Source organism: Microchirus variegatus (assembly GCF_963457635.1).
Source record: "Microchirus variegatus genome assembly, chromosome: 17".
In the NCBI taxonomy this organism is placed as follows: Eukaryota; Metazoa; Chordata; class Actinopteri; order Pleuronectiformes; family Soleidae; genus Microchirus; species Microchirus variegatus.
Genome location: NC_139818.1, coordinates 22344698 through 22370941, shown reverse-complemented (window position 1 = coordinate 22370941; position 26244 = coordinate 22344698). Strand labels below are relative to the sequence as shown.

The following is a 26244-nucleotide window of genomic DNA, read 5'->3' as shown; positions in this document are numbered from 1 at the left end:
ATTAAATTGACTCCATTTTCTGTAAATATGGGACTAAACCCATAACAAAGCACACTAATAACATGAATAAGTAATGACAACAAGGCTCAGTCTGAATGTGACGTTAGCGGCTAGCGTTAGCCTACAGTCAGGTCAGCTCCTGTTAGCTAGGTCTCCTGGGGACAAATAATGGTCACCACGTTAAAGCGGGACAGCGGCTCCGCTGCGTAACAGCGCACATTTATTCTCGCACACGCCAAAATGACACAACACGAACACGACAGCGCCGTTTTCTTACCGCTTTTAACAGACAAAATCGCTCATAGCGTCTGAATGTGGACAGTGAATATCGCTAGATGAAGCGTCCCCTGATGATGACGATGACGTCAAAACGCTGAGCGGTGATGCGTTCAGGTGCTGTCGGCAAAACCCGATGTACAGGCAGCAGACACCACCCAACCACATTATCATGTATCATCACCAGGGGTCTCAAACTCTTGGTCCGCGGGCCACATGCGGCCCCCCCCCCCAATTATTTTAAAATTACAACGAAAACTAGCCCAACAATGAACAATTTTTATTAGAACAGTAATAATAATGATACGTTAGCTTATATCCAATTATATGTATATGTCTAGTGTTTTAATTACAATTGTATACATGCTATTTTCATCAGATTAGGTAAAATTAGACACTTTAAACTGGCTATCGGTGTGTGGCGTACCCAGCCTTTCATAAATATTGTTATTTTGGTGTGAACTATAGATAAAAACAAACACTTTTATTTAGAAAAATGGTGTACAACAGGGGCCTCAAACTCAACATGACCTGGGGGCCAGTGAACTTGTCTATCCAAAACAGATCAGGAAAAAATTAAACTGTTCAGTAATTTCAAATGAATAGGATATCTTGATAATCCATCATGATATTGCAATTAAAATAATATTTAGGATGATGTTGCACACCATTAATTCATTAATTTATATAATGAAAATACAAATAATTCACAACAAAATAACATATTAACGATGCAAAATTAACCTGTAAGTAAATAAAACCTGTAAAAAAATAGGGAAATAAAATGGAATCAAAAAATTAAATCAATAATAAGATGTAGACCATTGGTTCTCAAAGTGTGGCCCGGGGGCCAATGGTGGCCCGCAGAAACATTTCTGGCGGCCCCACAATGAATTACAGTTGATAGTTTTAATCCAGGAGCTATTAAACTTGTTAAAGGTTTATTGGACATTACTGGATACAGACCAATAAGTGTAAACTGTACAACTGTATTTACTATGTCATCAAATTTTGGAAGACATAGTGACAAAGTATAGTATGACTTTTTGTCAAATTTTTGCATTTAAATTTTTTCCCAAAAATGTGGGACGGCATATATGTAATTTTTGTCCATTTTTGGACCGAAATTTTTTTTGAGAAAAAATGTCAAATTTGGGATGGCATATTATGTCATTTTTGTAAAATTTTGGACCAAATTTTTTTTTTGAAAAAAAATATTCAAATTTGGAACGACATAGTATTGTACAACGTTTTTGTCAAATTTTGGACCGAAAATTTTTTTGAAAAAAAATTGTCACATTTGGGACGACATAGTATTGTACAACGTTTTTGTCAAATTTTGGATCTAAATTTTTTTTGAAAAAAAATTGTCACATTTGGGACGACATAGTATTGTACAACGTTTTTGTCAAATTTTGGACCAAAAACTGTTTCCCCCCAAAAATGTTAAAATTTTGAACGTCATAGTATAGTATGACGTTTTTGTCAAATTTTGGCATTTAAATTTTTTCCCAAAAATGTGGGACGGTGTATATGTAATTTTTGTCAAATTTTGGACCAAATTTTTTTTTTGAAAAAAAATATTCAAATTTGGAACGACATAGTATTGTACAACGTTTTTGTCAAATTGTGGACCGAAATTTTTTTTGAAAAAAATTTGTCACATTTGGGACGACATAGTATTGTACAACGTTTTTGTCAAATTTTGGACCAAAAACTGTTTTCCCTCAAAAATTAAAACATTTTGAACGACATAATATAGTATGACGTTTTTGTCAAATTTTGGACCGAAATTTTTTTAAAAAAAGAAAGAAACGTCACATTTTGGACGACATAGTATAGTATGTCGGTTTTGTCAAATTTTGGACGCCATAGTTATTACAAATAAGATTTCCTTCAGTTTTTTTTTCTTTTTTTTCCCTTTGGCGGCCCTCAGTCCAATGTTGGGTTCCTAAATTGGCCCTCAGGTATCAAAACTTTGAGAACCCCTGATGTAGACAATTGTAATTAATACACTAGACATACACTTATAAATGCATAACAATGAGATAGTATCTCTAGTATGACTAAGTATACTATTGCTATGACCTACTATCTCATAATTATAACTTATATTATATTTTAATTTTTTCAAGTGGCGGAAATGGGCTTCCATAAAAAAGACAGTGGTGTCAAAAAAAAGAAAAGCGCACGGAGTCGCGTGTCTCCTGTCGGCCACCGTATCCTTGGCGAAAAATCAGACCAAGATGGCGCTGCGCACAGTTTGTTCCGCTGCTCTGCGAAGCGGGACAGATTTAGGGGTCAATAATGTTAGGACGTTTGTTACAACAGGTATAGTAGCAGTATTTCAAACTTATTCTTTAGTCGGTTCCTCGTATGTTGTAACCGGGCTTTAATAATTAATTTACAGTGTGTTTATATGTCATATTACGCCAGTGTGAAGCAGACCTCTGTTACATGTGGTTTTCTTTACCGTTGTAGAAAAGGACCAAACTCCTTAGACAAATTCATACAATTGAGCATAAAGTTGGTCGTAAATAGCGGTTGTCGTTGAAGAAGAATGAAATTAAAGCCAGCTCTTAACTCGTTATAGTGTCAGCACTGATTCGGCTTATCTCATGTTGGTATTAAAATGTACATTTGGTCACTGCTTCGCACTTTTTGTTTGAGGAAACAATGCATTTGGTGTATTTTCTTTATACACGTGCAGGAAAACTGTCAAATATTCAACATTGCATGGAGCTTATGTATAAATGAGCTGGTCAGGGGTGTTCAACTTAAGAAAATACAGAAAGTACAGTATATTGTGGAAACATCTGACCTTATAATGAAATTAAATAACCTGACCCTAAAATAGTTTGCAATGATAGGAATATGCCCATGTGATAAACACTGTTATTTTCACATCAACAGCGTTCCTCTGTAAGCGGAGACCTCCGCTGGGTCCACTCCCGAATCAAGACATCGACGTTTCGGACCTGGAGTCGCTGGAGAAGTATCGCAGCTACACTCGGTACCTGAAACAAGTGGAGGAAGCGAATAACAAACCTGTGTGGTGGAAGTCTTACAAGGCCTACATGGAGACGAGTGACCCTGAACATGGTGAGGAAACCTTTTTTTTTTTATTTGACTGTACACAATCCCCCGAGTTGTTTGAACGTGTCATTAAAAAAAGAGTTTGTTTTTGCAGGCGTGGAGAAAGTGGACATTGGCTTTCCTTACATTCGACCAAGCAGGACCAAAGAACAGAGGGAGCGAAGGCAAGTCATCAAAGACAACAAGAAGAACGCTGAGCTGGAGAGGGCTCAGCGCTTGCGCACCTGTAAGTTCACATGAAAACATTCTTTTTTTTTTTAATTGTTAAACAGTTTCACCCACTAAACCTCTCCACCCCCCCCCCCCCCCCCAGTTAAGATCCCTCTGGATCAGGTCCAGGAGACCTCGATGAAGATAAGTGGTCCATTCCAAATCAAGAGACTGGCAGAACACTATGGCGTCTTCAGAGATCTCTTCCCCGTGGCCTACTTCATACCTCAGGTGTCGCTCCAGGTCTCTTATAGCCAGGACGCCGGCGGTCAAGTGCATCATGGAAACCGACTGACGCCGACAGAGGTGCGTTATAGTTTAAAGCGGAACTAGACTGGAAGTTCCTATTATCGCTGTTTTTTTGGTGTGTATCTGCGTCATTACCTTGTTTATGAAGCCCTGACGGTTCGAAACAAACAGTTCAGCCACTGCTGAGAACGTTGTGTTTTATTGTAATCTCGGGCTCAACGAGATCACTGAAAATCCCGTAATAGTTACGTAAACAGCGGTTCTCCTGAACAACCGATCGTCCTGCTCCGGGCGGTAGTCCGGGCACATCCGGTTGCGTACATTGAACCGCAGAAGAAGAATAACGTCCGTTGTGGAGGTGTTTCACGAGCGACAGTGTCTTCTGACTCTGGGTCTGACTCCGGGTCAAAGTCATAAAAGGGACTGCGGCGGGGAGTCGTGACGAAGCTATTTTTAAACACTGTTAAAACAATGTTTTGATAATGAGGAGCAGTGCATCCACCGTTCCAGAGGGGGGCGCTGCGCTTCTGAGAACAGATGTGCTGGATAGTACTGGCCAATCACAAGACTCTGTCTTCTGGGGGTGAAAGTTCACTCTGAAATCTCGCAGCAGAAATACACTGTCAGAAAAGAGGATTTCTATCGGCTAGTTAACAGCAACTAGGAGGTTTTTGACCATAAAAACAAGTTAATGTATGTAAGTAGACCTCCATAACTAATATTTATGTGCAACAGGAACACTCTATGTCACCTTTAAAAACGATAGATCGGGTTGTATGACATATCAGCGCTTCTAGCCCCTTGCACACCAGCAGGGCTCTGTGCCCGTTCCAGTTTTTTTGATTTGTGTAACCCTGAAAAGTCACAAAATAGTGGTTCTTCCTCCCGAGCCATGACATCACCAGTGGGCGTGTCATATTCTGGGTTGTGAAGGGCGAGCGGAGAGTAGAGGAAGTATTGGGAGATTTTGCCCGTGTGTAACGTGGACTTACGTCCTCCCTCTTTGGTTCCTCTTAAAGTGGAACGCACCAAGGTTCTGAGGCTCCAGACCGACACCAGAACCATGTCTGTCTTAAAGCAATACATTTTAGGCTCATCTAATAAAAAGCGACCCCTGCGTCTAGTCTACGACATCTTGAAAAATATGTCAGCTCACTCTCTCACACCAAAGTCCGTAGAGGAAACCAGTCATTTTAGCTTGCATGGCGATGGGAGCGGCTGCTCTATTGCTGCATCCTTTCATACGTTTGTGATGCTGAGGCAAATTCGAACAAAAGGATTTCAAACACAGAAGTCGCAAAACAACACACTTGAACGTGTTCACAGTGATAGAAAACTGCCGATATTCTCTATGGACTTTGGTGTTGGTGAGTGAACGGTTTACAACCTTGTGTGTTTACAACCCAGTTCCGTTGCGTATTCACATGTCCCTGAATTGTGTTTCTGTGTGTTCTCCAGGCAGCGTCTGCTCCTCGGATCAGCTTTGACGCAGAGGAAGGTTCCCTGTGGACCCTCATGCTCACATGTCCAGGTCGGCCTTTATTACTACGCTCCAGACAATAACATTAGCTTTATGGACTGTTTTTAAATAACCATACTTTTGTTATGCGCTCCTTCAGACGAGCATCTCGTGGATAACGAGGCAGAATACATCCACTGGCTCGTGTGAGTATTTTTTTCCCCTGACTCACTGTGAAATTGCTGCAACGTAAGTGTGTAAATAAATGACTGAATGCGTGTGTCTCTGTGTAGAGGGAACATACCAGGTGGAGCGGTGCAGGCTGGAGAGGAGCTGTGCCACTACCTTCCGCCATTCCCCGCCAAAGGAACGGGATTCCACCGCTACGTTTACGTCCTCTTCAGGCAGGAGGGGCTTATTAACTTCAGGGAGGAAGTCAGGCCTTCGCCGTGGTGAGAAATGCAGATTGTTTTTCCTAGTGTTTCATATGATTTGGCTTAAATTGATCCTTTTTTATGTGCCCGGTGGAAAAGTGGATGGAAAAATGACCTCATGCGTATTCATTTTCCTGTTTTTTCTATAGCTTACTGAATGAATTACAAGTACAACTTTCAGAAAATGTGGAATTCTGTGTTGTCTACCAGTGTGTGTGCATCCCCTGCACCGAGAAGACGTTTTGAGACGCTTTTTTTTTAATAGAAACTGATGTTTATGCTGCTTTGTTAAGCGCTCACTCTCCACACCAAACTCCATAGAGAAAATCAGTGATTTGACACCATCTGCACACAGGAGTTTGTTGATCCACTTGTGCATTTTTTATCAGTTAAATCAAACTATTTAGCCACGTTGGTGTTTGAAATCCTTCCCACTGATTTATTTAAGTCCCACAGACGTACTAAATGAGGACGCAGTCGACCACTAACCCTTACATCTTCATGAGTTAAAATTGACGATTTTCTCTACGAGATTTGGTGCAAGCGAAGCTTGTAAATAATAAATTGATATAAAAAACCTTCTTGATGTCTTTGTTTTTATAAAATTTGTAAAAAAAACTTTTTACGTCACTACCCAGAGTGCATTGCGACGTTAACAACAATGGCGACCTACGAGTTAAACTATTTTTACAAATTTTATAAAAACGAAGACATCAAGAAGGTTTTTTATATCAATTTATTATAACTGATACTAACATTTATCTTTTAAGAACTACAAGTCTTATAGCCGGGGTTCCTTTTAAACTTGACGTGTTCTGCCCTCTCGCCTCCTCCTCTCCGTCAGCCATTCTCTGGCCGATCGGACGTTCAAGACGATGGACTTCTACAGGAAGCATCAGGACGACCTGACGCCCGCGGGCCTCGCCTTCTTCCAGAGCCAGTGGGACGAATCGGTCACAAACACCTTTCACGACACGCTCAGTGAGACTAATTTACACACTATAAAAAAAATGTATGCGGCCGATTTAACAGCACATTGGTAAATAACGAGGTGTGTCTTGTCTCGCGTCCTCTCCCCCTCTGCAGACATGAGAGAGCCTGTGTTCGAGTTCATCCGTCCTCCAGTGTATCACCCTCCGCAGGTCAAATACCCTCATAATCAGCCGCTGCGCTACCTGGACAGATACAGGGACGGGAAGCCGCACACCTTTGGAATCTACTGATCGAGCAACTGATGTGTATAATTGAGAAAAATCTGTTTTCCCTAGTGTGGAATTAATGTGTGGCATATTTATGTTAATGATAATAAAGATTATTTCTAATGTGATGTATGTTTTTTTATTCTTCAAACAAACTGTAGGGAAGTTTTAAAGTGAGTAATTAGATAAGGCAATAGCACCTTTTTACCACTAGATGTCACTGTGCTTCCTGAATTTCAAACAACAGTTTATTCCTTTCACAACTAAAATAAGTTGTAGTATGAATGGTTTGATATCAACTTTTTTTTTGTCCAATAGCAATAACACAAACCTCAAAAGTGTCAATCTACTGTTTTAAAATATCCAATACAGTCATTTTACATCTTTAAAACAATAAGCATGTTGACACGAGGCCATTTCAAGCACTTAAGGACACAGAAGTACAAATACTTTGTTACTGTACTTCATTCCAACATTCATGCATCTGTACTTTTGTCATTTATATATATATAAATATATATATATATTTAAATATATATTTATATATATAAATATATTTATATATATATAAATATATATATATATACGGATATATATAAATATACAAATACTGTTACTGTACTTCATTCCAACATTCATGCATCTGTACTTTTGTCATTATATATATATATATATATATATATATATATAAGTATATATATATACGGATATATATAAATATATTTATATATATATATAGCAACTTTTGCTTTTGTTCCACTACATTAATACAATACAATAATCAGAAGAAGAGTAGGTATGATGGTCTGTACTCATAGAGCTTTTCTAGTCTTGATTATTTTAAAACTTTTTTTTTTTTTTAAACTTTTGATGCTTTTAAATCAAATCACTTTTTGTTATATCTTTATTTTCCTGATCCTTTGTGCTTCTGTCATCACAGAGGAGAGTTTATTAAACACTGGATCTCCTTCAGCTGTGACTTTGAGCACGAGGCTCATCAGCGCTGATTGTGCAGCAGCCGTGTTTCTTCACCAGTGACACACTTTAAAAAGCCTTCAGAAGACACATGTGGCAACTTCCTGTCGAAGGCTGAAACCATGGCTGCTGCTGGGGCGCTGCTGGTTTGTGTGCTGACTGTCTGGATTTATAAAGGTTTTTATATTTTCTCCCCGTTTCTAGTAAGTTGGTAGTGTATTTGAGCAAATGTCTAAACCACTTTATTCAGGTGTGAACCAGTGTTGTATGGATCTAGTTAATGTTTATTGAGTACAGTTTAAAGCATTGCAATTATAAATGTGCTTAAAATCGTGTGTCTACGGCCTCTATGGTCTACTACTAAAGTATAAATTACTTTTTTTTTGTTTCTTAATTCTCTTAAAAAAGCTCGGAGTGCCGATTTTGGTCACATATCGGTCGCTGGTTTCCCTATTTAACGCATCCCGCTAAAAAGTCCACATCCTTTTCGGGATTTTAAAATATTTTTTATTCATTTTCTTTCTCCCAACTCCCATTCTTCTCCTCGTTCTCTTGCTGTTTGTTTACATTCGCGAAGCCATCAACATGGCCGCCGCGTCCCAGAATGCAACGCGGTGCCCTAAGACAGGCCGGAAGTGTAAGAAACTTCAAAAATAAAACGTGTGTTACAACTTATTTTCATACATATACCGTTGTTTACACACCGTAATGTAGTTTAGTTGAAACTACAACAACGTGTCGGCTATAATTATTATTTTAGCGTGTGTGAATGCACATTGTAGAAATGTTTCACTCTGCCTAAATTAAGAGCATCTGATGTCACCAGCAGAGGTCGCCATCACCACAGTGGCACGGCTTCAAATTCCAAAATAATAGTATGATGTACTGATGACTTTAGCCACAAGGTGGCGCCAGGGATGTATTGTCTTATGGCCTATGATCCTGTATGATTTATTTAAAAAACAAATGAAGCTTTTTTTTCATCATTAAAACAAGATTTCTGATTGTTTCAGCTTCTTAAATGTGAATATTTTCTTTGCTCCACATGACAAAGAAATTAAAACTGAATCATTTTGGTTTGTGGACAAAACAAGACATTCAAGAATATCATTTCCAGGTTTGACGAACACTGATCAACGTTTTTGTTAAATTTTGTGACATTTTATGGACCAACCGATTCATTGATTGGCCACAAAATAATAAACAGATTAATCAATTACGAAAATAATCGTTAGTTGCAGCTCTAGATCAAATCATACATGGGTGTGTCTTGTTAATACTGTTCCTTGATCCAAACGCAAATCATTAGACTTTAAAGTATTGAAATTATTAATTGTTGCGATTAAAACCAGTGTCTGCTGCCTCTATGGTCCAACACTAGCTACTGCGTTTGAATTTTGCCGTTTTAGACCCTGCGGTTTTATCACTCTCTTGTCCAATCATTGCAATATAAGTTGTGAGTTGTCATGTTGTGGATGAATTGTGATTTAGCAACACTTGTTCTGAACAGGCTCCTGTTTGCCACTTGGTGGAACAGCTGAAATACATGGAAATGGTGTAGAAATGGAAGGTGAGCACATGATTTAATTTTTTTTTTTTTTTTGCTTTTTCCCTTAAAACACTTTATGATACTAACTTGTTTACTTTTGAACTACAGAGCAGTTTAGTCATGAAATAGACATAAGGAAAGCCCTGGGACTCTTCCAGTCAATGGAGGCCATGTTGATGGATTCTGCTAAAGAAGGTGAGCATGTTTCTCACTTCAAGTTGCAAGTTTTTGGACAAAAGTCCCAAGGTAGTGAATTGCCATCAAACACAAGATTTCTTTAGTTGGTTATGAGTCGTCTTTCTATCTTTTTAAGTGCTACTGGAAACAAATGAAGTGGAAGTGTTGGCTGATGGCAACAAGAACAAGACCGCCCTGTCCTACAAACCTTCTGGCGGCGACAAGAATGAGACCGCCCTGTACGACAAGGAAGCTGGCGGCGACAAGAACGAGACCGCCCTGTCCTACCAACCTTCTGCCGGCGACAAGAATGAGACCGCCCTGTACGACAAAGAGGCTGGCGGCGACAAGAACGAGACCGCCCTGTCCTACAAACCTTCTGGTGGCGACAAGAATGAGACCGCCCTGTACGACAAAGAGGCTGGCGGCGACAAGAATGAGACGGCCCTGTCCTACCAACCTCCTGGCGGCGACAAGAATGAGACCGCCCTGTACGACAAAGAGGCTGGCGGCGACAAGAATGAGACGGCCCTGTCCTACCAACCTCCTGGCGGCGACAAGAATGAGACCGCCCTGTACGACAAAGAGGCTGGCGGCGACAAGAACGAGACCGCCCTGTCCTACAAACCTTCTGGTGGCGACAAGAATGAGACCGCCCTGTACGACAAAGAAGCTGGCGGCGACAAGAACGAGACGGCCCTGTCCTACAAACCTTCTGCCGGCGACAAGAATGAGACCGCCCTGTACGACAAAGAGGCTGGCTGCGACAAGAACGAGACGGCCCTGTCCTACAAACCTTCTGGCGGCGACAAGAATGAGACCGCCCTGTACGATAAAGAGGCTGGCGGCGACAAGAACGAGACGGCCCTGTCCTACAAACCTTCTGCCGGCGACAAGAATGAGACCGCCCTGTACGATAAAGAGGCTGGCGGCGACAAGAACGAGACGGCCCTGTCCTACAAACCTTCTGCCGGCGACAAGAATGAGACCGCCCTGTACGACAAAGAGGCTGGCGGCGACAAGAACGAGACGGCCCTGTCCTACAAACCTTCTGGCGGCGACAAGAATGAGACCGCCCTGTACGACAAAGAGGCTGGCGGTGACAAGAACGAGACGGCCCTGTCCTACAAACCTTCTGGCGGCGACAAGAATGAGACCGCCCTGTACGACAAGGAAGCTGGCGGCGACAAGAACGAGACCGCCCTGTCCTACAAACCTTCTGCCGGTGACAAGAATGAGACCGCCCTGTACGACAAAGAGGCTGGCGGCGACAAGAACGAGACGGCCTTGTCCTACCAACCTTCTGGCGACAAGAATGAGACCGCCCTGTACGACAAAGAGGCTGGCGGTGACAAGAACGAGACGGCCCTGTCCTACAAACCTTCTGGCGGCGACAAGAATGAGACCGCCCTGTACGACAAGGAAGCTGGCGGCGACAAGAACGAGACCGCCCTGTCCTACAAACCTTCTGCCGGTGACAAGAATGAGACCGCCCTGTACGACAAAGAGGCTGGCGGCGACAAGAACGAGACGGCCCTGTCCTACCAACCTTCTGGCGACAAGAATGAGACCGCCCTGTACGACAAAGAGGCTGGCGGCGACAAGAACGAGACGGCCCTGTCCTACAAACCTTCTGGCGGCGACAAGAATGTGACCGCCCTGTACGACAAAGAGGCTGGCGGCGACAAGAACGAGACCGCCCTGTCCTACAAACCTTCTGCCGGCGACAAGAATGAGACCGCCCTGTACGACAAAGAGGCTGGCGGCGACAAGAACGAGACGGCCATGTCCTACAAACCTTCTGCCGGCGACAAGAATGAGACCGCCCTGTACGACAAAGAGGCTGGCGGCGACAAGAACGAGACAGCCCTGTCCTACAAACCTTCTGGCGACAAGAATGAGACCGCCCTGTACGACAAAGAGGCTGGCGGCGACAAGAACGAGACGGCCCTGTCCTACAAACCTTCTGCCGGCGACAAGAATGAGACCGCCCTGTACGACAAAGAGGCTGGCGGCGACAAGAACGAGACCGCCCTGTCCTACCAACCTTCTGGCGACAAGAATGAGACCGCCCTGTACGACAAAGAGGCTGGCGGCGACATGAACGAGACGGCCCTGTCCTACAAACCTTCTGCTGGCGACAAGAATGAGACCGCCCTGTACGACAAAGAGGCTGGCGGCGACAAGAATGAGACGGCCCTGTCCTACCAACCTTCTGGCGACAAGAATGCGACCGCCCTGTACGACAAAGAGGCTGGCGGCGACAAGAATGAGACGGCCCTGTCCTACCAACCTTCTGGCGACAAGAATGAGACCGCCCTGTACGACAAAGAGGCTGGCAGCGACAAGAATGAGACGGCCCTGTCCTACAAACCTTCTGCCGGCGACAAGAATGAGACCGCCCTGTACGACAAAGAGGCTGGCGGCGACAAGAACGAGACCGCCCTGTCCTACAAACCTTCTGGCGGCGACAAGAATGAGACCACCCTGTACGACAAAGAGGCTGGCGGCGACAAGAACGAGACCGCCCTGTCCTACCAACCTTCTGGCGACAAGAATGTGACCGCCCTGTACGACAAAGAGGCTGGCGGCGACAAGAATGAGACGGCCCTGTCCTACCAACCTTCTGGCGACAAGAATGAGACCGCCCTGTACGACAAAGAGGCTGGCGGCGACAAGAACGAGACCGCCCTGTCCTACAAACCTTCTGCCGGCGACAAGAATGAGACCGCCCTGTACGACAAAGAGGCTGGCGGCGACAAGAACGAGACGGCCCTGTCCTACAAACCTTCTGCTGGCGACAAGAATGAGACCGCCCTGTACGACAAAGAGGTTGGCGGCGACAAGAACGAGACCACCCTGTCCTACAAACCTTCTGGCGGCGACAAGAATGAGACCGCCCTGTACGACAAAGAGGCTGGCGGCGACAAGAACGAGACCGCCCTGTCCTACCAACCTTCTGGCGACAAGAATGAGACCGCCCTGTACGACAAAGAGGCTGGCGGCGACAAGAACGAGACCGCCCTGTCCTACCAACCTTCTGGCGGCGACAAGAATGAGACCGCCCTGTATGACAAAGAAGCCGGCGGCGACAAGAACGAGACCGCCCTTTCCTACAAACCTTCTGCCGGCGACAAGAATGAGACCGCCCTGTATGACAAAGAGGCTGGCGGCGACAAGAACGAGACGGCCCTGTCCTACAAACCTTCTGCCGGCGACAAGAATGAGACCGCCCTGTACGACAAAGAGGCTGGCGGCGACAAGAACGAGACGGCCCTGTCCTACAAACCTTCTGCTGGCGACAAGAATGAGACCGCCCTGTACGACAAAGAGGCTGGCGGCGACAAGAACGAGACCGCCCTGTCCTACCAACCTTCTGGCGACAAGAATGAGACCGCCCTGTACGACAAAGAGGCTGGCGGCGACAAGAACGAGACCGCCCTGTCCTACCAACCTTCTGGCGGCGACAAGAATGAGACCGCCCTGTACGACAAAGAAGCCGGCGGCGACAAGAACGAGACCGCCCTGTCCTACAAACCTTCTGCCGGCGACAAGAATGAGACCGCCCTGTACGACAAAGAGGCTGGCGGCGACAAGAACGAGACGGCCCTGTCCTACAAACCTTCTGCTGGCGACAAGAATGAGACCGCCCTGTACGACAAAGAGGCTGGCGGCGACAAGAACGAGACCGCCCTGTCCTACAAACCTTCTGGCGGCGACAAGAATGAGACCGCCCTGTACGACAAAGAGGCTGGCGGCGACAAGAACGAGACCGCCCTGTCCTACCAACCTTCTGGCGACAAGAATGAGACCGCCCTGTACGACAAAGAGGCTGGCGGCGACAAGAACGAGACCGCCCTGTCCTACAAACCTTCTGCCGGCGACAAGAATGAGACCGCCCTGTACGACAAAGAGGCTGGCGGCGACAAGAACGAGACCGCCCTGTCCTACCAACCGTCTGGCGGCGACAAGAATGAGACCGCCCTGTACGACAAAGAGGCTGGCGGCGACAAGAACGAGACCGCCCTGTCCTACAAACCTTCTGGCGGCGACAAGAATGAAACCGCCCCGTACGACAAAGAGGCTGGCGGCGAGAAGAACGAGACTGCCCTGTCCTACCAACCTTCAGGTGGCAACAAGAATGAAACGGCCCTCTCCGACCAAGAAACTGGTGGCAACAAGAATGAGACCGCCCTGTCCTACAAACCTTCTGGCGGCGACAAGAATGAGACCGCCCTGTACGACCAACCTTCTTTAGATTTGGCAGTCTTGGGAGTGACTCGTCTGCATCCGAGTCCTTCACAGTCGCCATAGTACATGTGTAACAAAGGGGGGTAGGTTTTAGGAATCATGCAAGAGTCCATTGGGCATCTAATGGCCCGTTTCTACCGACACTAGAGCCCAGTCAGTCAAGAACTGCTTTTATGTCTCTACAGTTTATCGACGTCAGTTGATGCCATGGTTTACGTTCAGTAGAGTGTGAGCCAGTTCTGGACAGTTTGGCACAGTTCTGGTGGAAAAGGGGGATGAGATGTATCTGCATGTACCAGTTTATCTGTCTCTGCTTTGAATAAAACTCTTAAACTTGATTTTTGTCTCTATTCGTTCTTTATTTAAATGTACAGTTTAATTGACAAAGATCTTTCTTCTGCTTGTCATGCCTGTAAACTTTGCAAAAGTCTTAGACCACCATTCAGATCTGTTTTTTTGGTCACTTTATTAGAGAACAACCCAGAAAAATAGAACATGTTTTAAAATAAAATGGGGGAAAAATGGTTTTAAGGCAATGTTTGTGTGCAGATTTGGATTACTGGGAACTTTAGGTGTGATAACTTGTGTTTAGCCGTGAGATGGGCTAACAACCTCTTGTCAACCTTGAACCCTCCAAAGAATTAGTTTCACATACTTCAATCTATCATCTGCCAATGTAACGTAGTTCCGTCTTTACTTCTATTTAGTTCTGAGGAACGGGTCAGATTTGATGGATGTGTTGCGATGTTTGTTTGGACGAGAATGAACCTCTTTGCCAATATTTTTGCAATAAGATAAAAAACTTTGAATACATGCATAATTCAAAAATCTGTGCAACTAAATCTTCACACTTGTTCTTTAAAAGACAAAATGTAAATATTTGGATTACAGCAGTAGGTAGTATCTGTTCAAAATAGGAATACAGTGATATATTGTATATATATATGAGAAAACTATGGTAAATATGATGTATAAAGACATGATTTACACTTAAACATACAATAAAATCAAGTATATTGGTTCATTATTGGCATCCATTCAGGATTCCTCTATGATTTTTGAGGAACGGGAAACATTCAGTTTTTGTTGGACACAGAGATGGAGAATTAACTTTGGCCAGGGTCACACTGGACACATGAGGGGAGTGTATGTGCTGCTGCTTCTGCTGTGTTACAGTGTACATTTCAAATGCACCTGTGTTCTTGACTTAACGTCAGGACTCGCCAGTGTCGTCACTGCAAATATTTTACAACAAAAGCCACGTTTGAGCGACGCGATTGGACTCGTTGCAGAGGAATGCAACGCTCGAGTGCCTTTTATTTTGAAACTGGCACATCAAGTGTTGTGCATGTGGCAGTTGTGAAATGCTACTTGTGCATCCAGTGTGGCCCACGCGTTACAGTACAAAGACACATTCGTATCATGTGTGTATCATATGTTCAAAGTCCATGTTCACCATTTTATAATGCCTCTTCTTTTCCGTGTCCATTGAGGTCAGTCAGTCATGTCAGTGTTTAGTGTTTTACTTCTTCCTCGCGGTCATGCTCGAGCCACCTGGAGCATTTCCTCCACACTCAGGAGTTTTTCTCTGGGTTTTCCCACAGCTTCGCCTCGCCTCGTTTCCACGCTGTTGATCTTCTCCCAGTCGGAGAAAGTCACCGGTTTCACTCCTGTAAACGAGAGGATCAGGAACGGTCAGAAATACTGCAAGTAGTTTATCGCTTTTAAAATGACAGCCAAATGTTTTGATAATCTATGAATTTAATTTTTAAAACATAAAATCAAGTTCTGTGATCGCAGCCTTTCCTTCTGCTCCAGTGAGAATGTAAACTCATTCCTTTTGTGGACAAGAGGAGACATTTGAGGGGCATCATAATTTTTGAGGACTGGGAAACACTACTCTCTTACGTTTCCACCAACTGATTCATCGAAAAGATAGTCCATCGATTCATCCATGGTGAAAATAACAAGGGATGGGACGATGCACTTTGTTTGTGTCCTATACCGATATCACAAACGATCAACTCAGCGGCGCTGCAGTACCTCTATCTTCCAGCAGAGCGCCGATGCTTTGGGACCCGGGCCTCGCGGCAGATACGTCCAGCGTCCCCGAGTCCACGTCCTCCAGCAGCGACCGCGCGGTGTCGAAACTGTTGTTCATGGTGGTGGCGATCACTCCGGTGGGGCCCGTTTTCAGCCAGCCGCTGCAATACAGACCTAGAAAGAAAGACGAAGTGACGTATGTATACTTGTTATATATATTATGTACGTATATATACTTTAAAGCTAACTTTTGGTAGTTTTTGTCGATATTATTGCCTCTTTTTGGTCTTTTGAGAACAGAAATGATGATGGAAGAATGCGCTGACTGACTGAGGGAGCGCTTGAGCGTACACATCTGCTGCACAGGGACGGGCGGGGACAAAATAAATTAATATTTGTGTTATTTATATAAATGTATCGATATTGATATATCGCTTTCCTCGTCTTGGTGGGGTTAAGTGTCTTTCCCGAGGACTAGTGAAGCTGGGAATCAAACCCACAGCCTTCAAGCTGAAAGACTTGCTGTTATTCCCAGCTGGCTCGCTTTACTAGCACAATGTTGCTGTTGCCTCCATCTGTATCGATAAAGTGGCGTCTGGTAGTGACGTCGCCCATGTGAATCTGAATTCCTCTAAATGGGGGTGAAAAAGTGACATTATGTTCTTTTATAGAAGAGATGAGGCCAAATTATTCAGTCGCCCCCTATTGGCTTTTTAATCCCAGGCTACACACAGATTGAAAATGAAGACATTTTCAGACACATGCTGTATATTCAGTACCTGTAGTTTGTTGTACGCGGCCCATGGTGTTGGGAACGACGGCTTTGCGAGAGTCGAACGGCACCGACGAGTCGATGGGAATGCTCTTGTAGCCGATGCTGCTGATGACCAGGCCGCAGCTCACGTCCTCCACCTCCCCAGTGAGCACGGCGCGGGCTCCGTCGCCTGAACCCTGCCCCCACACACACACCCGGGTCACCATCTTAAACCAAGCTCTAAATACTGAGCGGACAAACACAAGCAGCAAGTTTTTTTTTTTTTTTACCTCCAACCGGTTGACCGCCAGTCGGATCGATGCGGTTCTCGCGCCGTCTGCGTCCGCGAGGACTTCCACGGGACTCCGGAAAAATCGGAAGCCCCAGGCGCGCGACGCCTCGCGTCTTCTCTGCTGCTCTTTCTCACCGGGGACGTCCAGAGCCGTCTTCAGCAGCAGCTCCGTGAGACGCTTCCTGGGCCTCGGCACGTCTGACGCAGAAGAGACACTTGTGCTCGTTCAAATATGAACAGACTGGAGCGTTTTGACAACATCGCTAATCTAGAACCGATTAGATCTGCAGCTGTTTTGATAATCCGTTCATCTGTATTCACTTTTCACTTGGTTTCAAACTACTAAAATGGTTTATTTGGACAAAACAAGACAACAAAGGACACCACTTTAACGGCTGGTGTCATTCAAACACACATTAATCAATAATAAATAGAAGTTACAGCCCTACACTCAACATGAACATTTATATGCTACCAAAATTCCCCCTCAATGGCAGTTTTGACAAAACCTTCTCAAAATGTCCAACTTAAGTAAAACAAGACACAGAAACCAACCAGCAGCTCAAGGCTCTTCTAATAATTAGCCCTGAACGGTGGTGGAGGAGGTGGAGGTTGATAATAACACCGTGAGCTTCAACATCAATCAGCTCAAGGACACCAAACAAGAGCTGAGACATCGTCGTCATCATCAGGACGAGGACAAAACAGAGACAAAGTGTCTCAAACCAGCGGAAAATTCTTTGAAAAGAAAAAACAGTTTCCATTCACCTCTGCGTTTACAGTATAACGCTCGAACAGGAACATGTTCCAGCCACTAAACCACACACACACACACACACCATGTTTTATATCTTAGTGAGGACACAATGCATCCCCTTACTCCCTTACCTTAACTAAGTGCCTAACCCTTAACTTAATCCTAACCTGAACTCAGTTCTAACCCTGACTCTGAAACCAGGTCTTAACCCTTAAAAAAGCCCTTTAAAGTCGCCCACAAAGACTTTTTTGGACCTCACAAAGACATAAATACAAGTACACACACACAATTTTTCCATTCTTGTAACACTGTCAACAGTCTCTATATTAGTCAGGCGTGTATTTCATGTGAAATCTAACATTTTTCCTCACTGCTTGCGCGCATAAAAGTACAAATGAAACTCCATCTCTTGTGTTGCACAAACAGGAAAATGTACGCACACCAACTCAAAACAGATCAGGCCGATGAGGCGGTTGACAACGTACCAATAAAAAAATTGAGGTTAACTCACCTTTAAGAGCCTCCGCCAGACCCTCGAAATCTGCCGTCACCATCTCAGGCTTGGTGCCCGGCAGGTTCACCATCTCTCTGAGCTCCTGAAGAAGAATAAAAGACGAGTTCAGAGGAGTTTTGCTCATTTACGTAGGTTGCAAAATGGCCAAAATGGTACGCCAAAATTCAAAATGGCCAACTTCCTGTTCAGTTGAGGCCACGGTTCTGATTGACTTTTTTTATTCGTCTTGGGCTGTAAAATCTTCCCACTAAGTTTAGGGGAATTCGGCGGAACTCAATTTTGGCTCGGTTTTCACCTTGAAGGGGGCGCTATAGAGAATCTTGAGCAACACACAAGTTGGTTCGGGCACTGTGTCAATATCGCATTTTAGCCCGACCTGACCTCTGCAAACTTTCAAGAGGTTCTATGCATGTTAACCCCCTGAAATCCACGGAATAATAATACTAATCAATAGGTTCCTCGCACAAATTTGTGCCGTTTCGGCCCCTGGTGCCAGTTGAGCGAAGAACATGGAAAGTATGGATGGTACAAAACCATTTTTTTTGCGTCCAATATCGATATCACAAACTCGATATTGTCCGATAAATTCCGATAGTCCGATAATATTAGTCCGATAAAGTCATTTTAGATCATTTGTGCAACAACACATTTTTTGTTGAGTCATTTCAAACACAAATATTGTTCTCCCCAAACATGACTTTTAGATTTTTTTTTGGATTGTATCACATTTTTACATTTCGATCCGTCTGATATCTAATCTGATTCATGTAAATGAGATGTTTTCATTGTCACGGGCTGAACGCCAAAAACATAGTAAAGTAAAGAGAGGCATGTTTTGTTTTGTCAGTCGTACCGAGTCGTAATGAGAAACCAAAAGTGACAGATTAAAAAAAAAGTAGAAACATTTGGCTGAATGTTACAATAGTAGTATACTAGAATTAAAGCATTACTATGACTGAATCAATTTAAATACACCCAAAGTAGCTGTGAAATGATGTTGTACCAACATGTCACCATTGTGGGAATACAAACCTCTCACACACACATGCACACACACTTTCTTCTATGACACACACATACACACACACACCTTGATTGTGCATGCTATCTGTGTCGGGCCTCTTCTGCCGATTATCAACACCCTGCGGACCTGGCTCTCCGCCAGAGCCTCGAGAGCCGTTTGAGTGATGTCAGTTTTCTGCAAAAAATAAATAACAATGACAAGTCAAGTTTCCGTGACAGCCTCTTTGAAAAGAATGTGTTCCTGAAAGCTTCACAGAGCATTTAAGCTGCTCTTTTTGTCCATGACTAGGTTTATATGATTTATACAGAGGCTAATATGTCTTATATCCAAACACACCTGTGCAAAAAGGACTCAAAATGTTGTTTTTATGGACAAAAAAAAAAAATCGGTCTAATTTCGCAACTTCTGCACAATTATCGCTACTTGCATAACTTTGACTCGACGACAAACGACAAAAAACCCCCCCCACAAAACCCCCACATTCTTCTTAAAGCACGCCTCCGCCAGGATGTCCATATATGGAGTTGTCTATTATTCTGAGGGTTGATCCCTGAGATTCCACCATGTGAAGACCTTACTTTATTGTGAGAAGGTGCCTTCGTGTGGCTTTTGTTTTCGTAAAGGTGCTGCATGTAAGAAATGTTGCGTCATCAAAGACACGAAGGCACCGACACACAGTCAGTGTTATACACGGAATGATGTTGGTGGGCCACAAACTGTGTTTATGCTTTATCCGACCTAAAAAGCCCCAGTCCACCGCTCAAAAATGTCTCACTTTGGAAGAGAAGAAAAATGAGGATCTGCTGTTGAGATTAGGGTTAAAATATAGACGACTGAAAGCGAGGAGGAAGCTGACGACGGGACAGGTGTTCACAATCACAAGACAACCACGCCCCCCTAAGTTATAAATCCCGCCCCTGAAGAACTTTGACCTCTCTTTTTTTCCCGCCAAACAATCTGAGGAACAAAGCGCATGCTCCTGTGAGTTACTTTGAGTTTACATGTTTATGTTGCTAATTTGTTTGATTGTTTTATAGTTAAGGCCGTATAGATTGAACAGATTAGAGGCGAGTGCTCTGTGACAGCAAGGGGAGCTCTACTTCTAGAATGTATGTAAAATAAAGCAGAGAGATAAAAAGCAAGGTTTTCTCACAGGAAATCCAGAAAAGAGGGGTGTGAGACAGGGTGTGTCCGCTCTCTATGTCACGCACTTTGTCTGAGGATATTCAATGTCACCTTTGTTGTTTCCACTCATCGTGTGATCACTCTCCACTCCTTTCACTTTCAATCTTCACCTGTCACACTGAAACTAACCAAATAGATGTTTTGGGGAAAACATTTCTGCAGTGTTTTGAACTGGGTTTGCAGTAACAGTTTTTAAACACTTTAGGCGGCTGTTGAACGCACTTTAAAGACATCATATTTGCAGATACTGTGACTAGCACAATATAGCAGATTGGATACTAAACTTCATGTCACTGTACAAGTCCTGCACTTAATTAATGACAATCAAGTTGAATCTAATCTCTTGATTTTGCTCGATAATTAAACTTATTCTTTTAATCAAAACTTAAAATGTACGTTCATCACTCTGCGTTTCCAGCTTTTTAGCTCATTCTAGTTTTAATTATGTGTCATGGTTGGTCAGACTATGATTTTTTCGCCTTCATGATTGTGTGTTTCTCACCTTTAAAATGTCAAGGGGCGATAACAAGACACGTGCTACGTCAAGAGCCACGTTACCTTGTCCCAGAATGACTGCCGTCTCGCAGCTGAGGTCCGGATTCAGCTGTAAGAACAAAAACAGAGGGTTGGAGAGAATCTGATAACAGAAGCCGAGCAGGAAGTTGACAAACCAGTCAATCGATATCAACTCGCAGGGGGCACAGAAATTAACCGCGGCGCTACCTCTCGACAGCGCGGTAATCCGTTGTACCAGCCGACAAAGTCCTTGGCGGAGTACACGCCCGCCAAATCCTCTCCTGGCACTGCCATACTTCTGTTATCTTCTGCACCATAACTCTGTCACGAAGAAAACAAAAATAAACACAAACAAAGCATAAGGATGCACTTGAATGAATTGATTTTAATATTAATTTGTAACATTCGTACCAGTATGACCGCGTGGTAGGCTCGCCGCAGCTCTTCGACGCTCACGTCCTTCCCCACGTTCACGTTACCGTAGAAACGACAGCGCGCGTGATTGGCCGTCTGCGTGAACGTGTTGATGACGTTCTAAGGAGAGGAAAACGTCAGAATTGTGGAACTTTTTGGTTGCAATTCACCGTAGTCCAGGCACCAGTTAGCTCCGTTAGCGCCGTTAGCGTGCCTACAGTCGAACTGGAGCGGTCTGTTTATTATCATTTATGACAACTGACCGCCAAAATACACGTGCGACGTCATGTTTACGTGACTCCCGATAGCGCTGCTCTTTTCGTTTAATAAACAGACCACTCCAGTTCGACTGTAGGCACGCTAACGGCGCTAAAGGAGCTAACGCAGCTAACGCAGCTAACGGAGCTAACTGGTAAACTGTGCCTGGACTCCGGTGCCACGGCCCGTAAAACATGGCGTCGCGCGTGTCTTTTTCCGGTCAGTCGTCGCGGAAACGCATCATGCGTTAACGTGCCCAGCCCTAATAATAATAACTGTCATCCTAAATCTTAAAAAAAAATTCAAAGATGCTGATGCAGAGCAAAAGTTAAAGACATGACAATTCCTGTTGTTCAACTTTGATTTGCTTCGCTGTCTGGGGGATTTTCCTCGGGCTCATTGCCTCACATCATTCACTCATTCAAAAGACGTGACATACTTACGCTCTCACCGGTTGTGTTCACTTTGCTGCCAAATTTTCTTTAGTCTAAAAAACTTTCTCGTCTGGCAAGTCTTGCTTGGGAAATCACACACCATTAGGTAAGAGCTGTTTTCCATAACTGGTGCCAGGAATTGTTGCGTGTTTCGTGAAAGTTGGAGAGCAAACAAAACAGATTATCAAAGTGTTCTTACTTTGTTCTACAGCAGGGATACAAAACAGTAGCCAGAGCTGAAAATCTAATCATCTCCTTAAAAAAAGTAGTAGAAGTATTAATATACATTAGTTTCCAGGTTTAGGGAAACATGTTAAATTGAGATATTGGCTCCGCTGATAACACTGGTGCTGACTTGATTTTCATTTGCAGGTCACAAACCTGTGTGTGTTTTAAATGTTGTTTTGGTGTCGAGTTCTGTTGCACATTACAGCACCCAGTGACACAGCCCTCAGCATTTAAAGTGAAAGTAAATAACTGAAGCTGCTGAGAGACGGTGAGAAAATAATGCTGTTGATTCCTTGCGTCAGTTTAAACTGTTTACATATTATAATGTTGACAATGTTGCCTGGTTTCATTCATTAATACAAACCCTGTATAAACGGAGAATGTGACTAAACTGGAACTCCTGCAAAGCGCTAAAGCTACTGCAATAGACATTGTGCTTCCTTTTGATTTGAGATCATCTGAAAGTCAAATTTGTGAAGTAACTGGCTTTTCTGTCATCTGTCATTGAATCTAGATGCACTGGAACAGTGATTATTCAAGATTAACTAATGTACTTCTACAATTAATTGCGGAAAATGGTTGAAAGCCCTAAAAAAAACAGTATTAGGCAACTATCAGTTCTGTCATGGATCTTAAACAAGAGTCGAGACCTTGACTTCAGGATGATCAGGAGCTACTCCGAACCTGACCAGGCCAAAGGGCACGGGCAGACGCTCGTAAATGTCCACCTCGATGTCTGGACGAGCCTGAAAGGAAAACAAAAAGACGAGAAAGAATAATTTAAGTATTTATCCTTTTTCAATCAGATAAAAACAGACAAAAATACAAGCTAACATCAGTGTTGGTAAATGACCACTAGGGGGCGACTTTGCTGGTTACAAAAGGAAGACCAAGTAAGAAGTTTTTATCATCTTTAACTTTAATCCAAATTTTATCATCTTTAACTTTAATCCAAATGATATAACGACATTGATCGTCTCAATCGCTAGTTTCAGGTCTTGCACGATAGAGCATTAAGTCGCAAAACGTCAACCTGACTTTGGCCAAATTTGCGAACTTCCAGGACAAATGGCAGTTCGGATTCTGACGGGTGATGTCACAAATGTTCATGGGATGGGATAATGTGAGAAATCACAGAGACGATCTCTGCTTGCTCAGCAAACAACACTGTTTTTTCAGTTGGAGCTGAGTGGAAGGGGGAGTTATTTACTTTGTTGTGTGTGCCAATATTTTGACTTACATTATCATTTTATTATCTATGATAAATATATATATAAAGTAAACAAATCATACAGCCACAGAGTCAGACTGTTGAACATTAACCGTGCTTAAAAAGCTAAAATAACACCAACTCTGGCTTTAACTCTGCAACGTTTTAACACGACTACTTTACAAAATGACTCTGTCGAGCTTCACGCTGTGGTCTGCAGGTCTCTTCCTGTTACACTTGAAGCATGCGAGGTCACAAATATGAGCATCTATTCATAAATGCAACCACCGGAGGCGAAAGTGAACAAGGTTCAATCATTAAGGGTAGGTTTATTTAGTTGGGAGAAGTCTGTTGGAACTAGAGGCTATTTACACTTGATTATTTGTTCAAAGTTGTGCCAATGGGCTAAAAGAGGCGTTTTAATCCCTGCCTGGTTATTTCATCCATTCACAGATTCAAACACACTGTCAACTTTTATCCAAACAGGACAACCTTACCTTGACCAAATGCTGTGCCGTGTAGAAACCTCCCGGACCACTCCCCACAACACACACCTTCGGGCCGTAGGAGAAAGGAGAGGATGCCACTCCACGCCTGACTACACCTGCAGAGTAAACAGATGGTAAAGCGCAGGAACGAACACAATACGGTTGTGGAATTTAAGCAGGTTATACAGTTTGGGGTTTGGCCACTGCAACATGATTCCTCTGAGAGGTTCATGAGAAGTTTGGCCTTGAATACCAACATTTGTAAGCCAGCTTCTCATGGCCACTACGGCTTATTTTAGGTTTAATGAAAGACATTAAATCAGTGGACATCTGTGTCCTGTTGTGAAAGAACTCAATCTCAACTATCATATTAGTGGGTCATAAATTAGACCAAGTCATATTTTGATGCTCCATGACACTTCAAGTATAATTTACAGTTGGTTCTGAACTGAGCCTTGAGTGGATATAAGTGTGTATGTATATATATATATATATATATATGTGTATATATATATATATATATATATATATATATATATATATATATATATATATGTGTGTGTGTGTGTGTGTGTGTATATATGTATGTATATATGTATATGTATATATATATGTATATGTATGTGTATATATATATATGTATGTGTATATTTGTATATATATATATGTATATATCTATGTATATGTATATATCTATGTATATATATGTATATGTGTATATATATGTATATATACACACACATATATATGTATATATATACACACATATATGTATATGTGTATATATATATATATGTATGTGTATATATATACACACATATATGTGTATATATATGTGTGTGTATATCCATATATGTGTGTATATATATATGTGTGTATATATATATATGTGTGTATATATGTATATATATATATAATGTATACATATATGTGTGTATATATATATATGTATGTATATATAGCATTTACTCTATAGATTCCTCTACTTACTCTACAAATTCTACAGATATAAACACTGTATTTTCGAGTATTTGTTAATAAACTTGGAACACTTCATATATCCCGAATAGCACAGTGACGTCTACTCTTGACGCATGTGTCATTATCTGTAATCATCCGTCTTGCTTTGCCAAAAAAGGAAGCGAAAACATTTAGAATTGACTGAATTTTCAACGGGGTTTGGCGTGCGCTCCTTCCACATAGGACAAAAAACACAGCCCTGAATTAAAAAAAGGCTGCACAGTACAAAGCATTAATTACAACAAAGATAAGATAGCAGATGCTCACCGGCATTGAGTTGACATGTCCGTGTACATAATTTCACCTTGGAGCACAGCAGTTTATAAGCACTCATCCTCTTTCCTTCCCTCTTTGCCTCGCTACAGGACAAAAAGCTGATTTGAAACACGAATACAAATTAAATCCACTGTATTGTTGGTCTTGTTGTTCCGGGACCAGCTTCCTCTTCTCTCTGCCTCTGCTTTGACCGGTGACAGTCAGTCGGTGGGACTGACGGAGAGCAAACAAGCCGAGGTAAAACGTCAACAACAGGCAAACTTTTAGCCTTCTGTGGGTACTTTTCCGGAACTGTGACCTCCCAAATAGCAAGCTAAGGCTACTGCTAACACCGTTCTACTTTACGTTTCGTAATATGTTTAATTATATGTCTATATATATGTATAAATATGTATATGAACAAATGTACAGTCAACCAAACTCCATAGATTATTCCCAAGACTGTAGCTTGTCACACCCTAAAATGTCCGTGGAACAACCAGGTGTTGAGCACCTTGGTTCCACTCATTTTTTAAATTGTTATTATTTTTTAATTTATATGAAAAATTGATGATTGAAAGTAAAAACGTGTACACTAACTCAACAGAGCTGCGTAAATGTGTTTATTTGTCACAAAAGGGAACCGTTTTTGCTCATAAAAGGCGTTTGTAAATGTGTCGTACGTCAATAAATTCTGTCTGAATGACGCAGTACAAACCAAGACGAGGATTGGAGACGTACAGTACAGGTTTGTTTAGCTACCTTTTAATTATCGTATTCAAATGTATTTATCACATTGTATTTGCATAAAGAAGGAAGACATAAGAGCACCAGTGTGAAACTGTTGACTATTAATGAAGATTTAAACTTTAAATATATTCACAAAGACAAGAAACTGATTAAAAATGAAATTAGCTCAGTGTTGAAGTGACCGGGGACTCAAATATCTTCTTAATTAAACTTTGAAAATGTCACAC

General features: G+C 42.8%; 2 protein-coding genes across 2 annotated transcripts; one reads left to right on the top strand and one right to left on the bottom strand.

The window, feature by feature from the left end:
- Positions 1–2522: 2522 nt before the first annotated feature.
- On the top strand, positions 2523–6997 carry mrpl38 (mitochondrial ribosomal protein L38; the record flags this gene model as incomplete). The annotated part of the gene is made up of 9 exons (XM_083904041.1): positions 2523–2607; positions 3190–3378; positions 3467–3598; positions 3686–3888; positions 5290–5362; positions 5451–5496; positions 5584–5742; positions 6569–6705; positions 6811–6997. 9 exons carry the CDS (start codon positions 2523–2525, stop codon positions 6945–6947), a joined length of 1161 nt encoding a protein of 386 aa, XP_083760167.1. The 3' UTR covers positions 6948–6997.
- A 7400-nt stretch (positions 6998–14397) lies between these two features.
- On the bottom strand, positions 14398–25713 carry fdxr (ferredoxin reductase). Its single transcript, XM_083903828.1, has 12 exons — positions 25280–25713; positions 24002–24108; positions 22945–23040; positions 21372–21494; positions 21168–21281; positions 20947–21048; positions 19326–19433; positions 18233–18317; positions 16963–17162; positions 16698–16869; positions 15919–16092; positions 14398–15545 (listed from the first exon to the last, which is right to left on the bottom strand). Exons 1-12 carry the CDS (start codon positions 25344–25346, stop codon positions 15415–15417), a joined length of 1479 nt encoding a protein of 492 aa, XP_083759954.1. The 5' UTR covers positions 25347–25713; the 3' UTR covers positions 14398–15414.
- Between the last annotated feature and the right edge of the window lie 531 nt (positions 25714–26244).

What these genes read in the sequence shown, in the direction of transcription:
- fdxr (XM_083903828.1), bottom strand. Translation starts at nt 25,346, where the DNA reads ATGAGTGCTTATAAACTGCTGTGCTCCAAGGTGAAATTATGTACACGG. An exon ending in CTGATCATCCTGAAGTCAAG is followed by an intron (nt 21,495 to 22,944) that starts GTCTCGACTCTT and finishes TCCTCTCCTTAG; the next exon opens with AACGTCATCAACACGTTCAC. An exon ending in CGCTCTGCTGGAAGATAGAG is followed by an intron (nt 15,546 to 15,918) that starts GTACTGCAGCGC and finishes TCTCGTTTACAG; the next exon opens with GAGTGAAACCGGTGACTTTC.